This window comes from Anguilla rostrata, chromosome 1 (genome assembly GCF_018555375.3).
Source record: "Anguilla rostrata isolate EN2019 chromosome 1, ASM1855537v3, whole genome shotgun sequence".
NCBI lineage: Eukaryota > Metazoa > Chordata > Actinopteri > Anguilliformes > Anguillidae > Anguilla > Anguilla rostrata.
Genome location: NC_057933.1, coordinates 82557864 through 82576889, shown reverse-complemented (window position 1 = coordinate 82576889; position 19026 = coordinate 82557864). Strand labels below are relative to the sequence as shown.

At 40.4% G+C, this 19026-nt stretch overlaps 3 protein-coding genes across 3 annotated transcripts in view; all 3 read right to left on the bottom strand.

The window, feature by feature from the left end:
• Positions 1–2849: 2849 nt before the first annotated feature.
• LOC135238116 (B-cell receptor CD22-like) lies at positions 2850–6183 on the bottom strand. Its single transcript, XM_064305805.1, has 6 exons — positions 5848–6183; positions 5520–5759; positions 4980–5249; positions 4579–4661; positions 3939–3978; positions 2850–2966 (listed from the first exon to the last, which is right to left on the bottom strand). The coding sequence occupies exons 1-5, from the start codon at positions 6110–6112 to the stop codon at positions 3958–3960; spliced, it is 879 nt and encodes a 292-aa protein (XP_064161875.1). The 5' UTR covers positions 6113–6183; the 3' UTR covers positions 2850–2966; positions 3939–3957.
• A 1325-nt stretch (positions 6184–7508) lies between these two features.
• Positions 7509–11746, bottom strand: LOC135238126 (B-cell receptor CD22-like). The gene is made up of 3 exons (XM_064305833.1): positions 10608–11746; positions 8806–9069; positions 7509–7881 (listed from the first exon to the last, which is right to left on the bottom strand). Exons 1-3 carry the CDS (start codon positions 10834–10836, stop codon positions 7541–7543), a joined length of 834 nt encoding a protein of 277 aa, XP_064161903.1. The 5' UTR covers positions 10837–11746; the 3' UTR covers positions 7509–7540.
• A 5639-nt stretch (positions 11747–17385) lies between these two features.
• LOC135239228 (B-cell receptor CD22-like) overlaps positions 17386–19026 on the bottom strand; it is a 37538-nt gene continuing 35897 nt past the window's right edge. The window contains exon 13 of the mRNA XM_064307758.1: positions 17386–17399. Coding sequence (XP_064163828.1) covers positions 17386–17399 — 14 coding nt within the window. The remainder of the gene's footprint in view (positions 17400–19026) is intronic.

Here is a 19026-nt window from a genome sequence, read left to right as displayed (position 1 = left end):
CCAGCATGAAATATCACTTGGTTCAGTATTCAGAGTGCTGAACATTTTAACAAGGGCATTGACTATTGGAACCGCTGGATTCAGAAAATAAATATTTTTAATTAATCCTTGCTTGTCCGACAACATGTTCTATTCCATCAGCAGAACCCAGGGGGTAACACCTACAGTACATGGTCTACTTACAAAATTCTTCAAGCATAGGTTAATTTTGTTTGTTTCATTGAATGATTGTTTAAAATCGCATCAAATTTAAAACATTGGTCCTAGCATACCAGGCAGTCAAGCGATCAGCCCCAGCATACCTCCACAAGATATTCAAACCCTACATGCCAGCCAGATCCCTCCGTTCTGCTACCTCAGGACGCCTGGCACCTCCCCCTCTTCGCACCTGCACTTCCAGAACACGTCTCCTGTCTGTTCTGGCCCCACGATGGTGGAATGACCTCCCCGTGGAGGTCAGAACAGCTGAGACACTGACCCATTTCAAGCGACGACTGAAGACTCACCTCTTCAGGCTGCTCCTCTCCCCATCCCTCCCTACCTCCCTGTAATCTCTTAAATGACTGTGAGCTTAGGGTTGTAACTAGGTAGCTGTTTCGTAGGTGACTTAGTTAATGCACCTGTCTTAACTACTGCTTGTATTTTTTCCATAGACTGCGTTGTTGCCGTTCTCGTTTGTGTTAGTGTTAATCAGTTAAACCTTCAGGGTCCAAGTTGAACTATGCAGTTGTTCCCTGCACTTGGACCTCTCTAGGGTTTACATCATACTTGTTCCTGATTATGGTTATACACTTTGTTGTACATCGCTCTGGATAAAAGCGTCTGCCAAATGCCTGTAATGTAATGTAATGCAAAAAATTCAAGGTATACTCTGAATTCTAACGTTTGGTAATACAAAAAATAAACATTAAGAATGTGTAAAACAAATTCACATTATGTGAATTTATACTCGATATGGGATCAGTTCAGTAATAAGCACAATATAATCACAAAATGTGCACAAGAATGTCTGTAATAGTAAATGTTATACAAGTATTAATAAAAGTATTAATATATTTACATATAAAGCCCAATTCTCCAGTATATTTGGCCAACGAATACAATCAGCAATGATAATGGCTATCAGGCACCAACATCTTGATAATACTTTGTGTACACAATGAATACATGAGCTGTTATGCATGTAAATGTTGATAAAATGCCAAAGGAATGATCCATTCTGAGCACATCTTTGCTGACTCCAATAACCACAGTCATCCTGGTCATGTGACAAAGGCACAGTCATGTGACCTGAGTTCATGAGGAGAGTTTAAGTTCACTGGTTTTAATAAATACTCTTAAATGTATCATCCAGTGAAGGATATGTTTGGTTCTTACCGCTTGATGATTACTTTGCAGACAATCTGCTCTTTAAAGTTAAAGCAAAAACACAGAAAATGATCACACATTAAAAGAAATGTCCAAATTTACACTGAATAACCAGCATTGGCCCACAGTTTATAAAGCAAGATATCTTCCTGGTTTATTTTCACATGTCCAGTTTTCGAAGTGTGCTGTAGAGAACACAGTCTTCCTTTACGGATGGAGCTGGTGGCCTGCATGGAGAAAACAGCGCATTTAGTCTCTATTAAAGTCACAGACATTCTCATTCTCATTTAAGTCAATCCTGCCTGAGCCTTTATCACATTTAGACACACTACATGAAGCACAAGCAGAAGCTTTAGCCACAGAACAGTTATCTGGAATTTTGGAAAACATTACATCACTGTGATGTCATAGGCTGAGGTCACACAGCAGGGAGATGAAAAGAGAAGAAAGTTGACAAGCAGAACAAACCAAATGATGAATCTAGATCAGCGGAACATCCAGTCCTCGTGTTACCACGTTCTTCTTTTGACCAGGCAGAGAAGTTCTTAACAAAGCAGCAGCGAGAGATTGCAACATTTTAAAATACTTGAACTCGGCTTTGGGGCTGCAACAAACAAACAACCAAAATATAGAAATAGTGTGCATCAAGGCAACACCCAGTCCTACGAACACATAAATATATGAACTGTTACAGATGTACTGAGAAGTACTGGAATCTCAGAAATGCTCATTTGCATTTCTCTCTGAAATACTCATTTGTATTTTGTTTCCAGGGTTTGGTTTGTACATGCTTACATGACCAAGTGTTATGGATGGACATTTTTTGGCTATCATTAATTTCTAATATTGTACACGCTGACATAAATGTCACACATCTACTATGGTTAGAATCTAAATACTTCTTTTTATTTTTTTCCCAATATAAATCACAGCACACCCATCTCAGCTCTCCCCAGTGATTCACTCTGGTCTATCCAGTGAGACACTCTGGTCTATCTAGTGAGACACTCTGGTCTATCCAGTGAGACACTCTGGTCTATCTAGTGAGACACTCTGGTCTATCCAGTGAAACCCTCTGGTCTGTCCAGTGAGACACTCTGGTCTGTCCAGTGAGACACTCTGGTCTGTCCAGTGAGACACTCTGGTCTGTCCAGTGAGACACTCTGGTCTATCCAGTGAGACACTCTGGTTTATCCAGTGAGACGCTCTGGTCTGTCCAGTGAGGGTCGTTCTCCTGCTGACTCCATAGAGGCCTCGTCTGGCTCCAGTCAGAGAGAGCAGAGCCCTCTAAAAGCTGCTGGAGAGAGATAATAGACCTGACACAGCGACAGTCAGCACAGGTAGTATAAAGGTGGGATGTTCTCACCTGGGGGCAGCACTGGAGGGGCGGAATGGATGCTGGTGTACTGAACACCCTCCTCACACTGGGGGAGTGACTTTTGAACAGTGGAGTACAGAACCTGCTCCTGGTTGCGGGTGTTAGCGGGCTGAAAAGAGGAGTAGAGGGGAACTTCACTGTCGTCTCTGTCCATATCCTGTGTTCCAGTGTGACTCATTGCCATCCCTGAGACGTTGCCAAAAATGGGGCTTTTATTCCCCTGCAGGGTAAAGAAAAGAGGCAGGAGAAGGTTGGGAAAGTTCCACAGAAAGTCCTGTTCATTTCAGTGAGCTCCTCAGAGCTGGAGTGAGCTACTCGCCCCCATTAACGACAAAACATGCATTTAACCTGATATAAAAAAATCAGCTAATGAATCAATGTTTCATTTTAAAATACATGCCATCAGCAGTTAAATATCAGCTGAACCAGACATTCAGATGTAATACACTTAATACGATTTATTTTGACTCTAACATGACCAATTTTACAGTGGGTTTTCTTAAAATCTTGGAAAGATTGCATTCTGAAGAACTTCTTTCATTCCAAAGCATATATTTGCAATAACCAATAGCAATAAACCACCATCACAACAATAATCTGTGTGTATTTATTCACTGGAAACAGGTGAATACAACACATACAGTAAAAGTCACTCTCCCTGGCTCTCTATGTAATGCACAGATAATTACATGCACATAAGCAGTATTGTACTGTGTAACGTTACTGTCACATACTGCAACCCCTTTTGAGAAAATGAAACTGTCCTTAACAGGGGAATACACATAATTAACTCTGGAAATATTTCCATTAAGCATGTCAACACACTGAAAAATGACACAGAGAAGATCGTAACCTCCGTACATAATCTAATAAACCTTCAAAGCCATACGGCACACACTGTTATGCTTTCTACCTATTTGAAAGAAAGGTGCTATATAAATAAATAAATCATGTCTTATGATTACTTTTATGAAGCATTATGAGTGTTAAACAGTCTTCATAACTCTAATTACACTGTATTATGAGCAGACTATAAGGCATTATAAGTTGTATATAATGCATTATAGACAGGCATCATAGAAAGTGTTATTGAATTTCAGTTTTTGCTTAAACAATGTATATAAATAAAATTATATTACATCCATAGATAAATACATGTATGCACATATGCAGATTGATTTCATTGACTCACCTGCCTGTCCCCTTCTGTCTCATTTGTTGATTTTCTCTTCCTGATTATTCAGAAAGAAAATAATGAAAATAAAAAGTAAATCTACTTTCAGACAAATCTTTAAAGAGCCCCCTGTTGTGCAAACAACAATTTGCATTTGTTTGAATGATGTCTATTGCTGAGGCAATAGTGTCCATGTATATTTTTTTATTATTCAGATGTTAGGTTACAGGAAATGAGCCTGAGTTATGAGAGGCTTCTTCCTGCCCAGTAAATGTAGTTCTGCTTTATTCAAACCAACACTGGAGCTCAAGGGAAAATTGATGCGTTTGTCAGGACTTCATTATGGCCTGTAACTGTCCACATGATTCATATTAAGAACAAGCTTATCATACAGGTTTGTAAAACTTATTGAGACACTAAAATGCATCAGTCAGGGTTTATGAAAAGTTACATCACAATAAAACAAAATGACTAATAATGCAGTGGTCTAAGCACTAATCAGACATTAGAGGGGGGGATATGGCATCATCATGATGTAATGTAGTTAGTGCACGGCAACAACATTTTACAGAAATGTACGCTTGTTTAAAACTGTGAGTCTAATCAGAAATTATTTACAGTTGAGTGACTGTGATCCGACTCATTTTCAGCCACGTACCTCACGCACACAACACCCAGAATCACAAGAGCCAAAATGGCAGCCCACTCCCACTGCTGCAGCCACGATCAGTGACTGACCTCCTAAGCAAAGTCAGAGAGATGTACCCGTGTCAGTTATGCTATAGTAGTGTTCATTTCACAACAAGCCTCACCAATGTCTGTAAGGTGAAAGTTTATAAATGCATTAATATACCCATCTGTGCTTATCTTTACTAGAACTTATTATACATCTGAATTTTAAACAACATGGGCATGGTAACACTTTTGTGACACTGCTCTATCATCTATTGTGATCCATTTCAGATCGTAGCCTCTGTATCATGATCAGCATTGCTTTGTAGCCTCTGGATCATAATCAGTATCACATAAAATATTAAATCAAATATGTTCTGTTCCTACCTTGCACTGTGACCTGTAGAGCAGTAGCATTCTGAGCTCCAAGACTGTTCTGTGCCTCACAGTAGTACTGTCCTCTGTTCCAATATCTAAAGTTAGAAAAGTTCAAACTCTGTCCAGATCCTGCATGCCAGACTCCAGTGTCATTCTTCTTAAACCAGGTGTAGTTCTGCACTGGTGGGTTGGCATCACTGCTGCAGGTCAGAGTCACTGAACTGCCCTCCACTATTTCACCAGAGGGGCTCACTGCTACTGAGGTGCTCTTGGGAGAATCTGAAAGAGGGAACAATAATTTGTAGTTTCATGTGAAATTTAAACCTGTCTCAGGCATACGTCATGTTTTCAAATCATTGCATCATGGCATTTTTTCAGATATTGAAGATTAATCGAATGCTTTAATGTCAGTACATTTACATGCAGCATGGTATAATCTGTACAATTTAGTTGAAAATGAAGGCTGAGAACTTTCAAAACTGTGAGATTTGAAGAATTTTGAAAATAACAAATAAGGTGAAACACACAAGTTTGGCCCCTTGTACTCACATGTCATATTTATAGCCACTGGAGGGGAATGAAGCTCATAGCCTTTCACAGCACAGGTGTAGCTGCCTCGGTCTTCACTGCTGGCTGTGAACTGGTGACTCTGATCAGTGAAGGACAGAGGAAATCCGTCCCTGTACCAGATGAAGGCTGGGCTGCCAGTCAGAATGCAAGTGGTCCAGCAGGTCAGTATCACACTCTGTCCCTCTGTCACTGTGTCAGGATTCACCATCACCTGTAGATCTGCAAATAGCAAATTAAACCTGTAATAAAGCTTCCAGTCATACTTGTGTGTAGAGAATCCTCTGAGTTCATAGCATAAAATAATTACCAGTGACTTCCAACGCGACACCAGGTTCTCCAGTATATCGATCACATTCATTTAGGAACCTGAATCGGTATGTTTTTGAATCAGTTTCTCTCAGTTGGTTTATTCTGAAAGTGCAGTCACTGCTCTGATTCCCCAGATACTCCACACGGTGAGAGTACTTTGGGTCCTGGGACAGGTCCTCAGGCTCCTGTGGCTTGTTCCAGTGAATAAACCAGAATGTTTTCTGCACTGTGTGAGATGTGGGATTTGAGTAAGAGCAGCTCATGTCTACTGAAGACCCCTTCAAGGCACAGATTCCCTCAGGGGTGTAAGTCACTCCCCATCCCGTCTGGCTAAGAACACCTGAAAAATACAAACACATACACGCGCACACACACACACACATGCAGACACACATACAGGCACATACACACACAAACACAGGCGCGCGCACACACGTACACACGAACACATGTATACATACACATACATACACGCACACGTGCACACATACGCAAATGCACGCACACACACATACACACACACACACAAATGCACGCACGCACACACACAAACACACTGCTCAGAAATCCTTTAAAACACATGTGTTGGCAACATGACAGATAAGGGATTCAATTAACTTTAAAACAATTGCACCTAATTTCTCCAAAACTATGGAACATCAAAAATTGTACTTGTATTTCAATACTAACTGATGTCAGTAGATGGCAGTAGCCCCGATCAATGTGAGTTTCACAGGTACAGGAAGTCTTGCTTAGTAGCTAGCTTTGCTAGAATGTAGTAGCGGGGCTTGAACCTAGGACCCCATGTTCCCAAGACTGTAACATTGCCCACTAGGCCACAGGCAGGCTAACTGTTTAAACTGGAAATGTTTCAGAATAAAAAGGTATGGGTATTTTGCGTGTGTATGCGAGTTTTTGATTGGGTCGTGTAGGTGAAGATTTGGCTGGTGTCTGTAAAATGTCCAATGGGGAGACATGTTGTTAGTGGGATAGGCGGCAAGAAAAATAAGAATGAGAAGAAGAAGAAGAAGGAGAAAACGCAAAATCCCCTTAGTTTGGGGCTTTATTGTGTGGACATGTGAAGTTGTTTATGAAATCTGTCTGTTGAAATGTACAGAATTAGATGTTTTTAAGGGCTGTGTGTCTGTGGCTGTTGTGGTTATTTCTGTGGGGAACCCTGAAAAGTGCCAAACTCTCGGTGCTGTATAGGTATGGGGCATGGCCCCACCAAGGCGTAACTTGGCAGGATGGCATATCTGCCATCCCAATAATGGAACTGAAATCTCACAACGTGATGTGGAGGAGTGGTGTGGTTAGGGCGCCATCTGCAGGCAGAGTGGGAGCAGTATAGCTGGCTAACAACCACGCCTGTTTGCATTTACAATTGATTGCTAATAGTTTATATGCTCTGCCTGCAGTGAGGTAGGGGTGCTGAATCAAGTTTTCAAAAGTGACAGCAGTATTTAGATATGTCTTTTTAGCATCTTCATTAATAATGATAACTTCATTTTTAAAAGTTGAGCAGCTGCATGTGGTACCTTTTTTGCCCTTTTCAAACTCAAAATGCCTACACGTTTTACCTAAGACATGTCAGTATGATCAGACTCATCACTGTATGATAATGTAATTATATCTTATTTCTCTCCACTGGCCAGTGTGACTGCTTTACTCAGTGTCTTACTGCTGTGAAGTTACCCAAAGACACTCAGGAGATACTGACTCTCTGCTCTGTGTGTATGAAGCTGAGATGCACTGATATACTCACACTGCACATCAAGAAGTTTAGGAGAAGATCTCTTCCTCCCAATCCCATTCCCTGCCGCGCAGTAGTATTCTCCTGCATCCTGCAGTGTGATGCTTTTAATGGTGTAACTGGATCCTCCCCATGGGGATATAGTTCTATTATTCTTATACCAGGTGTAGTTCTGCACTGGTGGGTTGGCATCACTGCTGCTGCAGGTCAGAGTCACTGAACTGCCCTCCACTATTTCACCAGATGGGCTCACTGATACTGAGACGTTCTTCGGAGGATCTGACAGAGAAAATAACAGGTACTGCAGTTTTAAAGAAAAGTCACACTGAGGTATTCTTGGGAACATCTAAAATCATTAGAAAAATGTGTTAAATTCCATAAAATTTCTTACACACTGTGTTGCGTCTCAAAACACTAGCAGAGACATTTATTTCAAAGTAATGTTTATAATGGAGCTGAAATCTCACAATGTGATGTGGAGGAGTGGTGTGGTTAGGGTGCCATCTGCAGGCTGAGTGGGAGCAGTATAGCTGGCTTACAACCACGCCTGTTTGCAGTTACAATTGATTCGTAATAGATTATATGCTCTGCCTGCAGTCAGACCGGGGTGCTTGAATGAGAGACGCACGCGGGAGAGGCATGCCATCTAATCCTCGTCCTCATCGTGTGTGTTTTGTTTTGTTTTTTTCTGTGTTTTTGGTATCGAGCGCACAATAAAGCCTTGATGCCTCTAACAACGACGGATTGTGTGGTTTGTGGGGAAAAGGACTGCAGAACCTGTTACAGTAAATATCCCAGTATGTCATGCTTTGTTACAAAGTGAACTGGATATACTGTAGCTTTTTATGGTACCTGGAAAATGACACAGCAGAATCAAGTTTTCAAAAGTGACAGAAGTATTTAGATACGTCTTTTTAGCATCTTCATTAATAATGATAACTTCATTTTTTAAAGTTGAACAGCTGCACGTGGTACCTTTTTTGCCCTTTGCAAACTCAAAATGACTACACGTTTTACCTAAGACATGTCAGTATGATCAGACTCATCACTGTATGATAATGTAATTATTTCTGATTTCTCCTCTACTAGTCAGGGTGACTCCTTTACTCAGTGTCTTACTACTGTGAAGTTACCCAAAGACACTCAGGAGATATTGACTCTCTGCTCTGTGTGTCTGAAGCTGAGATGCACTGAAATACTCACACTGCACATCAAGACGTTTAGGAGGTGAGATGTCTGTCCCAATCCCATTCCCTGTCAGACAGGTGTATTCTCCTGCATCCTGCTGTGTGATGCTTTTAATGGTGTAAATGGATCCTCTCCATGAGGATTCAGCTCTATTATTCTTATACCAGGTGTATCTGTGCACTGGTGGGCTGGCATCGCTGCTGCAGGTCAGAGTCACTGAATTGTTCTCCACTATTTCATCAGAGGGGGTCACTGATACTAAGGTGCCCTTAGGAGGATCTGAAAGAGAAAATAACAGGTATTGCAGTTTTACATAAAGACACACAGAGGTATTCTTGGGAGCATCTAAAATCATCAGAAAAATGTGGTCAATTCCATATAATTTCTCACTCACTATGTCCCATCTCAAAACACTAGCAGAGACATTTATTTCAAAGTAATGTTTATAAAGGAGCTGAAATCTCACAATGTGATGTGGAGAGGTCTTGTGGATAGGGCGCCATCTGCAGGCGGAGTGGGAGCAGTATAGCTGGCATACAACCAGGCCAGTTTGCAGTTACAATTGATTGGTAATAGTTTATATGCTCTGCCTGCAGTGAGACCGGGGTGCTGGAATGAGAGACGCACGCGGGAGCGGCATGCCATCTAATCCCCGTCCTTATCCTGTGTGTTTTGTTTTGTTTTTGTTTCCGTGTTTTTGGTATCGAGTGCACAATAAAGCCTTGGTGCCTCTAACAACGACGGATTGTGTGGTTTGAGGGGAAAAGGACTGCAGAACCTGTTACAGTAAATATCCCAGTATATCATGCTTTGTTACAAAATGAACTGGATATACTGTAGCTTTTTATGGTAGTTGGAAAATGACATAGCAGAATCAAGTTTTCAAAAGTGACAGAAGTATTTAGATATGTCTTTTTAGCATCTTCATTAATAAAGATAACTACATTTTTTAATGTTGAACAGCTGCATCTGGTACCTTTTTGCCCTTTGCAAACTCAAAATGACTACACGTTTTACCTAAGACATGTCAGTATGATCAGACTCATCACTGTATGATAATGTAATTATATCTGATTTCTCCTCCACTGGCCAGTGTGACTGCTTTACTCAGTGTCTTACTACTGTGAAGAAATCCAAATACACTCACGAGATGCTGACTCTCTGCTCTGTGTGTTTGAAGCTGAGATGCACTGATATACTCACACTGCACATCAAGACGTTTAGGAGATCTTTTTGTCCCAATCACATTCTCTGCCTCACAGAAGTATTCTCCAGCATCCCCAGATTTTATTTTATGAATGGTGTATCTCCATTCTGATCCTCTCTTCAAGAATACAGATCCAATCTTCTTATACCAGGTGTACTTTTGCACTGGTGGGTTGGCATCACTGCTGCAGGTCAGAATCACTGAACTGCCCTCCACTATTTGACCAGAGGGGCGCACTGATACTGAGACGCTCTTAGGAGGATCTGAAATATAGAATAACAGGTCCTGCTGTTTTATATAGATGTCACACTGAGGGGTGACATCTATAGAAATATACTGATATGCTGATAGTGAGATGCTTTTGGTAGAATCTGGAAGAGGGAACAATGATTTGTAGTTTCATGTGAAATTTAAACCTGACTCAATCATACTGTATGTTGTGTTTTCCCATCATTGCATTATGGCATGTTTTCAGGTATTGAAGTTTCATGCAATGCTATAATGACAGAACATTTGCATGCAGCATAGTATAATCTGTACAATTTAGCTGAAAAGTATAGTTAAGTATAGTAACTGTGAGATTTTAAGAAGTTTGGCCTCTGGTACTCACATCTCACATTAAGAGCCACTGCAGGGGAATGAAGCTCATAGCCTTTCACAGCACAGGTGTAGCTGCCTCGGTCTTCACTGCTGGCTCTGAACTGGTGACTCTGACCAGTGAAGGGCAGAGGAGCTCCGTCCCTGTACCAGATGAAGGCTGGGCTGCCAGTCAGAGTGCAGGTGGTGCTACAGGTCAGTATCACACTCCGTCCCTCTGTGACTGTGTCAGGATTCAGCATCACCTGTAGATCTGCAAATAGCAAATTAAACCTGTAATAAAGCTACCAGTCATACTTGTGGGTAGAGAATCCTCTGAGTTTATAGCATAAAATAATTACCAGTGACTTCCAACGCGACACCAGTTTCTCCAGTATATCGATCACATTCATTCAGGAACCTGAATCTGTATGTTTTTGAATCAGTTTCTCTCAGTTGGTTTATTCTGAAAGTGCAGTCATTGTTCTGATTCCCCAGGTACTCCACACGGTGAGAATACTCTGGGTCCTTGGACAGGTCCTCAGGCTCCTGTGGCTTGTTCCAGTGAATAAACCAGAATGTTTTCTGCACTGTGTGAGATGTGGGATTTGAGTAAGAGCAGCTCATGTCTACTGAAGACCCCTTTAAGGCACAGATTCCCTCAGGGGTGTAAGTCACTCCCCATCCCGTCTGGCTCAGAACACCTGAAAAATACAAAAACACACACACACACACACACACACACACACAAACACACGCACACACACGCAGACACACATACACACGCACACACACACACACACATGCAGACACACATACACGCACATACACACACTCACACAGGCGCGCACACACACACATGCGCACACGTACACACGAACACATGTATACATACACATACATACACACACACATGCGCACACATACACAAATGCACGCACACACACATACACACACACACACACACACACACACACACAAAATGCACGCACGCACACACACAAACACACTGCTCAGAAATCCTTTAAAACACAGATGTGTTGACAACATGACAGATAAGGGATTCAATTAACAAAACTTTAAAACAATTGCACCTAACTTCTCCAAAACTATGGAACATCAAAAATTGTACTTGTATTTCAATACTAACTGATGTCAGTAGATGGCAGAGGCCCGATCAATGTGAGTTTCACAGGTACAGGAAGTCTTGCTTAGTAGCTCAAAATGACTACATGTTTTAGTTAAGACATGTCAGTATGATCAGACTCATCACTGTATGATAATGTAATTATATCTGTTTTCTCCTCCACTGGCCAGTGTGACTGCATTACTCAGTGTCTTACTGCTGTGAAGTTACCCAAAGACACTCAGGAGATACTGACACTCTGCTCTGTGTGTCTGAAGCTGAGATGCACTGATATACTCACACTGCACATCAAGGTGTTTAGTAGGAGATGTTTTTCTCCCAATCCCATTCCCTGCCTCACAGTAGTATTCTCCTGCATCCTGCCGTGTGATGCTTTCAATGGTGTAACTGGATCCTCCCCATGAGAGTTCAGCTCTATTCTTAACCCAGGTGTGTCTATGCGCTGATGGGTTGGCATCGCTGCTGCAGGTCAGAGTCACTGAACTTCCCTCCACTATTTCACCAGAGGGGCTCACTGATACTGAGACGCTCTTCGGAGGATCTGAAAGAGAAAATAACAGGTCCTGCAGTTTTAAAAAAAAGTCACACTCATCACTGTATGATAATGTAATTATAACTGATTTCTCCTCCACTCTCCTCCTCCAGTGTGACTGCTTTACTCAGTGTCTTACTATTGCATTGTTTCCTAAAGATACTCAGGAGATACTGACTCTCTGCTCTGTATGTCTGAAGCTGAGATACACTGATATACTCACACTGCTCATCAAGATGTTTAGGAGGAGAGGTGTCTGTCCCAATCCCATTCTCTGCCTCACAGTAGTATTCTCCTGCACATACACACACACGCACACACAAGCACATACAGACACACAAACACATACGCACACACACATACGCAAATACACGCATACACACACACACACCCACAAACACACTGCTCAGAAATCTTTCAAAACACAGTTGTGTTGGCAACATGACAAATAAGGGATTCAATTAACAAAACTTTAAAACAAGTGCACCTAACTTCTCCAAAACTATGAAACATCAATAATTGTACTTGAATTTCAATACTAACTGATGTCAGTAGATGGCAGTAGCCAACCATCAATGTGAGATTCGCAGGTACAGGAAGTCGTGCTTAGTAGCTAGCTTTGCTAGAATGCAGTAGCAAACCAAGTAAGTTAAGAGCAATTGTCTGCATATACCTTCAGCCGAAAACTGTTATGTTTTGCTTGCAGTAAAAACAAACTGCATTCATTAAAACGTGGCACCGGAATACTTGCGTCGTCATTCTAAGAATGCAACATGCACAATCAACAGCTCCGATCATTTAGTACAGCCACAGATATTTACATCATGCCTCTGTCTCAGTTTTAAAGCTGAGTGTGAAGAGAAACTTCATCTTAAAGGTTCTCTCTATTTATTGTCTCTTCAGATGAGCGATGTTGCACTACTCTAAATTAATGTACTGTAGAACATTATTTTATATAAATTATATACATTCCTTAAAGCAATTTAAATGTATTCACTTTGGCTTCTGATTGAGATAATGAAGAGAGACTAATAAATAGGAACACACGCTGATAAATACTTTATATGTAGACTGAAAAATCAGAACTACATTTGGAAAAAAAACAAAACAATTTACCTGACACAGAGAGGACGATTACCAACAAGGTATTGAGGAGCATGGCTGCATCAGATTGAAAATATTTATCCAAATACACATATACAGGCCTTGATTATTATTAAAACTGTGAAAATGAACAGCACAAAGAAAGACTGTCAGAGTATTCTATTAACAATTACTACTCAAGCACACACAGTGAGGTAATGTGCTGCTGATGCCTAATAATGCTTTGTGTTTCATGAAGAGCTCACACAGATTCCAGAAAGCAGAGATTCAAACAGCATTTTACTTGATGAATGTTATTTGTATGGAAAAAGCAGCAATCATTTCTAGTCAGAAAATACATTTTATTTAATATTTGATTCCAGTTTAATCTTCGTGCACCACAAAATACTGTAACACAATTTAGACTAAATGAAATAATATGATAACACACTTACCAAGAGAGAATTCTGATTTGGCCTCAGTGGTTTGCTAATGAGCCATTAGTATAAAACAGCCTTACAGACAGAGCAGTGTGGCTGAATGTGACCGTGAAGAAAGTACTTCAAACTAAATATAAAACAATGTGTTACAGATCTGACTCACTTCCTGAAGGTCATACACGTTTTAGATTTTATCGGATACAAACGTTTGAATAAAATATACAGAGTCTTTGCTTTGTGTCTGGACTGGACCAGTAGTGCCTTTTCAAAAAGACTGGGTAATTCTCATTTCTTTGCCCCCACTGTATTATTGAAATTCAGATGTCAATATTTATGTTCATTTTGGCATATTATGCTTATAAAATAAACATAACTACTATCTTCACAAAAATGATTCCTGATTACAACACAAACTGTTGCTAAGATCTGAGGCTTTGCCAATTCCAATACATCCATCAATCCATCCATTATCTATACCCTCTTATCCTAAGCTGGAGCTGGTGCTGGAGCCTATCCAAGCATGCTTTGGGCGAGAGGCAGGAATACACTCTGGACAGGTTGCCAATCTATCGCAGGGAACACACACCATTCACTCTCACATTCATACCTATGGGCAATTTAGAGTCTCCAATTGGCCTATTTGTATGTTATTGGACCGTGGGAGGCAACCGGAGTACCCGGAGGTACATGCAAACTCCAGACAGAAAGGCCCCAACCCGAGATTCGAACCCAGTGCCTTCTTGCTGTGAGGCGACAGTGCTACCCACTGCACCACCGTGCCACCCCTATTCCAATACATGTACAGTAGAGGTTAATATAAAAGTGACTGTAAAAGGTGTGATAGGCATCAGGCACAGGTAATCACTGATACATTCAGGAGCCCTATACAAAATCCATTACCTAAACCAGATTATTTAATTCAGTTTAGTAAAAGATCGTCCAAGAAATTGATCTGAAATGTACATACAGGACTCATCTATTTTAATAATTGCCCCATCTACAGGTAGATTGAATGTATTGCATCCATCTATCCCTCCTTGGTAAATTTTACTGCCACAAACAGCATGCTTTACCATTGCTACCATACGTAGCTCAGTCGTGTTTATGTTTCATGCATCGGATTTTTGACATGAAGCCGAAACATCAACAAAACGCTGCTGTAGCTTAGCCTATAATCCGCTTATTAACATAAAGATTGCACACACTGTACTTTCACAGAAGATGAAAGTACAGTGTGTGCAGCTCCAGCTTAACATTAATAATATTGTTTCCCCACTAAATGATTGTCAAGTCCATCTATACGCAGACGATACTATTGTATATTGTATTGCTGATTCTGCTCAGCTTGCCATTGAGAAACTGCAGCTTGCTTTTAATGCCCTTCAGGAGGCTCTTGTTAAGCTTAAGCTGGTTCTTAATGCAAGCAAAACAAAATTCATGTTGTTTGCTAGGGCCAGAAGCACTGATTATGATAGCATATTTATATCCACTGCAAATAGTTCTAAAATTGAGAGAGTTTCTGAATATAAATATCTTGGCATCTGGCTTGATGAGAAATTCTCATTTAAATTCCATATAGATAATCTTGTCAGCAAACTGAGACAAAAATTGGCTTCCTTTATAGAAACAGATCTTGCTTCCCTATGATCAGTAGAAAAAGAATTGTTGAAGCAGTTTTCCTTTCAGTATTAGACTATGGTGACATTATTTATAGAATTGCTGCTCCTTCTTCCCTTAAGCGCTTGGACACAGTCTATCACTCTGCCCTCAGATTTATCACTGGCGATAGTTATGGTACCCACCACTGTGTCCTCTATGCCAAGGTGGGTCTGTCTTCTCTGGCAGTGAGGCGTGATAAACACTGGTTTTTGTTTATCTTTAAGGCCATTGTCGGAATGCTTCCACCTTATATTACAAGGTTGTTAGAGTGGCGCTCTGGACCCTATCAAACCCGATCAAATGGCTTGCTTATGCTTAAGGTCCCTCGGGCTCGATCAGAAATTGGGAAGTCAGCATTCCATTTTAGTGCCCCATCCTCCTGGAATGAGCTCCAACAATTGCTGAAAATCAGCTCTCTACCTACTTATGGGCAGTTTAGATCGCTGGTTTTGAACATTCCTGTCTCTGAGTGCATCTGTTTTTGATCATATCTGTGCTGATTTTATTTATTTTATTATTTTATTTTATTTTTATTTTTTATCATATTTTACTGTATTTTATTACTGTTATTTTATTATTTACTATGTTAGTTGCTGTTGCTATATTCTATGATCTTTTATTACACCTATTGTGTTTTAATTGTGTTTGTAATCTCGGCTACATTGAAAATGAGGGCCTGGCCCTCAATTGTACCTCCGAGAATTTAAATAAAGGTTCTGGAAAGGAGTGGACAGGCGTAGTTTTCGTATCTTTGTGTATGGCAGCAGTGCAGTATGGTGGTTTGGGGGACCAGAGTGTGGCTCTGGGAGCTCTGAGGTTGCAGTTTCCATCCCCACCTGGAGCACTGCTCTGGGGCCCCGAAGCAGGTACTGTGAGGTGCCCCTGCTTGGCTCTTTTGTGCAGAGGAGCAGCGGGCGCGGCTTTGGGTGAAGCTGCCTAATTTCAGGCGAGAGCCACCCTGACCACAGACAGTTAAAGCGCTGCTCACTTCCTGCAGCCTGTTCTATTCTTTATTTCATTTCACATCTCTGTTCAGTTCTGGTGCTGCAGCACTGTTTCTGTGGTTGATGTTCATGCGACCTTTTAGAACTTTGGTTTGGCTTTGCCTGTTATACGGTCCATCATGCACATAATTAGTTGCAATTTCAATGCTTATATTTCATAAAAATGATGTTTACTACATACAGCCGACTGGATTATTGTACAGAGATGAAATAGATGCCCACACATGAATAAAATGGAATTAATATAAAAATCATTTTATTTAATTTGTTTTTTTGGCGGGGGGGGGGGGGGTTTGCAGGCAAAACATGATGGCCATATAAAGAAAATAATAATAATCTTTATCAAAACAGAGGTTCAAGGTTCACAGTGCTTTACAATGCTCAATTAAATCATAATATATTGATAGACATAATAAAACAATGTATGTAAAGAAAACAAATAAAAAGATGCATTATTTAAAATAGCTAAACAGACAGAAAGTAAAAATGGGGTCAATATGACAAGGCAATGTAAAATGTCAAACTAAAACACTGTTTTAAAGGATTTTGGACCTTGCCTTTAAAAGTGACTTGAGATTGGAGACTATAATCTACATTAATCTGCATTATATTCTTCCCATTTAATGTAACAGAGTACATGCGCATGTACATGAGTTATGAACGTGTGTGTAACTAGGTTATATAAACATGTAATGGTGTCACTGGAGCATGTATGCAGCAGGGTTACAGTACTTTGGCAAAAATCCTCCACCACAGCTCTTTATAAAATGGAGAATCTAGCAGAAACAGACAGCAGTTCTGTAATGTTAAAGACAAAAAGAGACTCTTTCACCCTGATCTCCATCATTTCTCATTCTCTGCAGATTCTCTCCTCTGTGTGTTTTAATCCCACACTGAGGCCTCGTCAGCTCTCTGAAGCACAGAGTTTGTGTCGCTGGCTGCGTTTGTCACTCTCTGAAGGCTGTGAGACACAGGAAGAGACTCAGTCACACATAAGTGCGCCTCCAGTTGCACTGTTAAAAGGGAACCAGAGTGGCCACACAGTGCTGTAAATAAACAGACATAGCATTTCAAATAAGTGCATGCATAAAGGTAGGAATGTCAATGCAACACTTAGAAAATCACTTAAATCACAGTTAAATATAAGTTAGGTGTGTAGACCAGCAAAATAACTAGATACGGGCATGCATACGCTTATTCCCCAAAATATATAAACTACAATCAAAATGGTTGAGATGTACTGTAGGTGATATAAACCAAAAATAAGCAAATAGCGTGCATTGTATATGAAATCTCATAAAAAACACGTTTTCAACGTACAAAAATGCCAAGTTACTAAAAAGTATTGATATCAAAATGACGCCAAGTTACGATACTACAAACAATATAGGCTATCTTGTCTCACCGAAATGACATAAAATGTATCTCAAAGCAATGCTACCCAATATTTCCTCAGTTCTTTCAAGTCACTTGGCCCTGTGTTTTCTAATCTCATAAAAAACACGTTTTCAACGTACAAAAATGCCAAGTTACTAAAAAGTATTGATATCAAAATGACGCCAAGTTACGATACTACAAACAATATAGGCTATCTTGTCTCACCGAAATGACATAAAATGTATCTCAAAGCAATGCTACCCAATATTTCCTCAGTTCTTTCAAGTCACTTGGCCCTGTGTTTTCTAATCTTACCATTTCACAATGTCATGCAAACTTTCTGTCAGATCAAAGAGACAAATATTTCGAAATTGCCTCATGGAACACATTGAACATTGTACATTGAAATTAATGTATAAATTCATTAATGTACAGAACTGCTGCTGAGCAACGACAGGAAGCACATTTCTCCAGAAAACATGTTTATACTTGCTTCTGAACTGAATTTGAGTACATGTGCAAGTTATTGTATATTTGCTACGTACAATAAATACTGCATGTAAAACACATATTGTACATACATACATAGAGAACTTCTTTATCCGCATGGGGACATTTCCCTGGCAGCATCTTACATTCACATTCACGAACACACTTGTACCAAGAAACATACTATCATTCACGCAACAGAAAGCCTGGGCAGCGAAATACATAGGCCTACATACCAATACAAATTGGACATACACACACCTATTCAATCAATCTTGACTGTGAGAGAGCCATCCACACATATATTTGGCCTGTTCATGTAGTGCATGCTTATACACAGGGCCAAGTGACTTGAAAGAACTGAGGAAATATTGGGTAGCATTGCTTTGAGATACATTTTATGTCATTTCGGTGAGACAAGATAGCCTATATTGTTTGTAGTATCGTAACTTGGCGTCATTTTGATATCAATACTTTTTAGTAACTTGGCATTTTTGTACGTTGAAAACGTGTTTTTTATGAGATATCAGTTCTTTTTGCAAAGCGTTTTATTATGAGAGTGAGAAATGCGACCCTGCAAGAAACGGTTGTGGATTATGGCTATCGTTGTGTGAATGTGCACAGTCTGATGAGCGTGTACCGTTCAGCAGTTTCGGTTTGCTATATATGTAAAACAGTGGCTGTGAGAAAGGATGCAATGGCGTAAGCGTAAACGCATCAGA

Coding starts and splice junctions, on each gene's coding strand:
- LOC135238116 (XM_064305805.1), bottom strand. CDS start 6,112: ATGAGCTGCTCTTACTCAAATCCCACATCTCACACAGTGCAGAAAACA. Junction 5,760..5,847: donor TGTCGCGTTGGAAGTCACTG/GTAATTATTTTA, acceptor TGCTATTTGCAG/ATCTACAGGTGATGGTGAAT. Junction 5,250..5,519: donor AGTGGCTATAAATATGACAT/GTGAGTACAAGG, acceptor TCCCTCTTTCAG/ATTCTCCCAAGAGCACCTCA.
- LOC135238126 (XM_064305833.1), bottom strand. CDS start 10,836: ATGCTGAATCCTGACACAGTCACAGAGGGACGGAGTGTGATACTGACC. Junction 9,070..10,607: donor AGTGGCTCTTAATGTGAGAT/GTGAGTACCAGA, acceptor TTTCTCTTTCAG/ATCCTCCTAAGGGCACCTTA. Junction 7,882..8,805: donor TAAACGTCTTGATGTGCAGT/GTGAGTATTTCA, acceptor TTTCTCTGTCAG/ATCCTCCGAAGAACGTCTCA.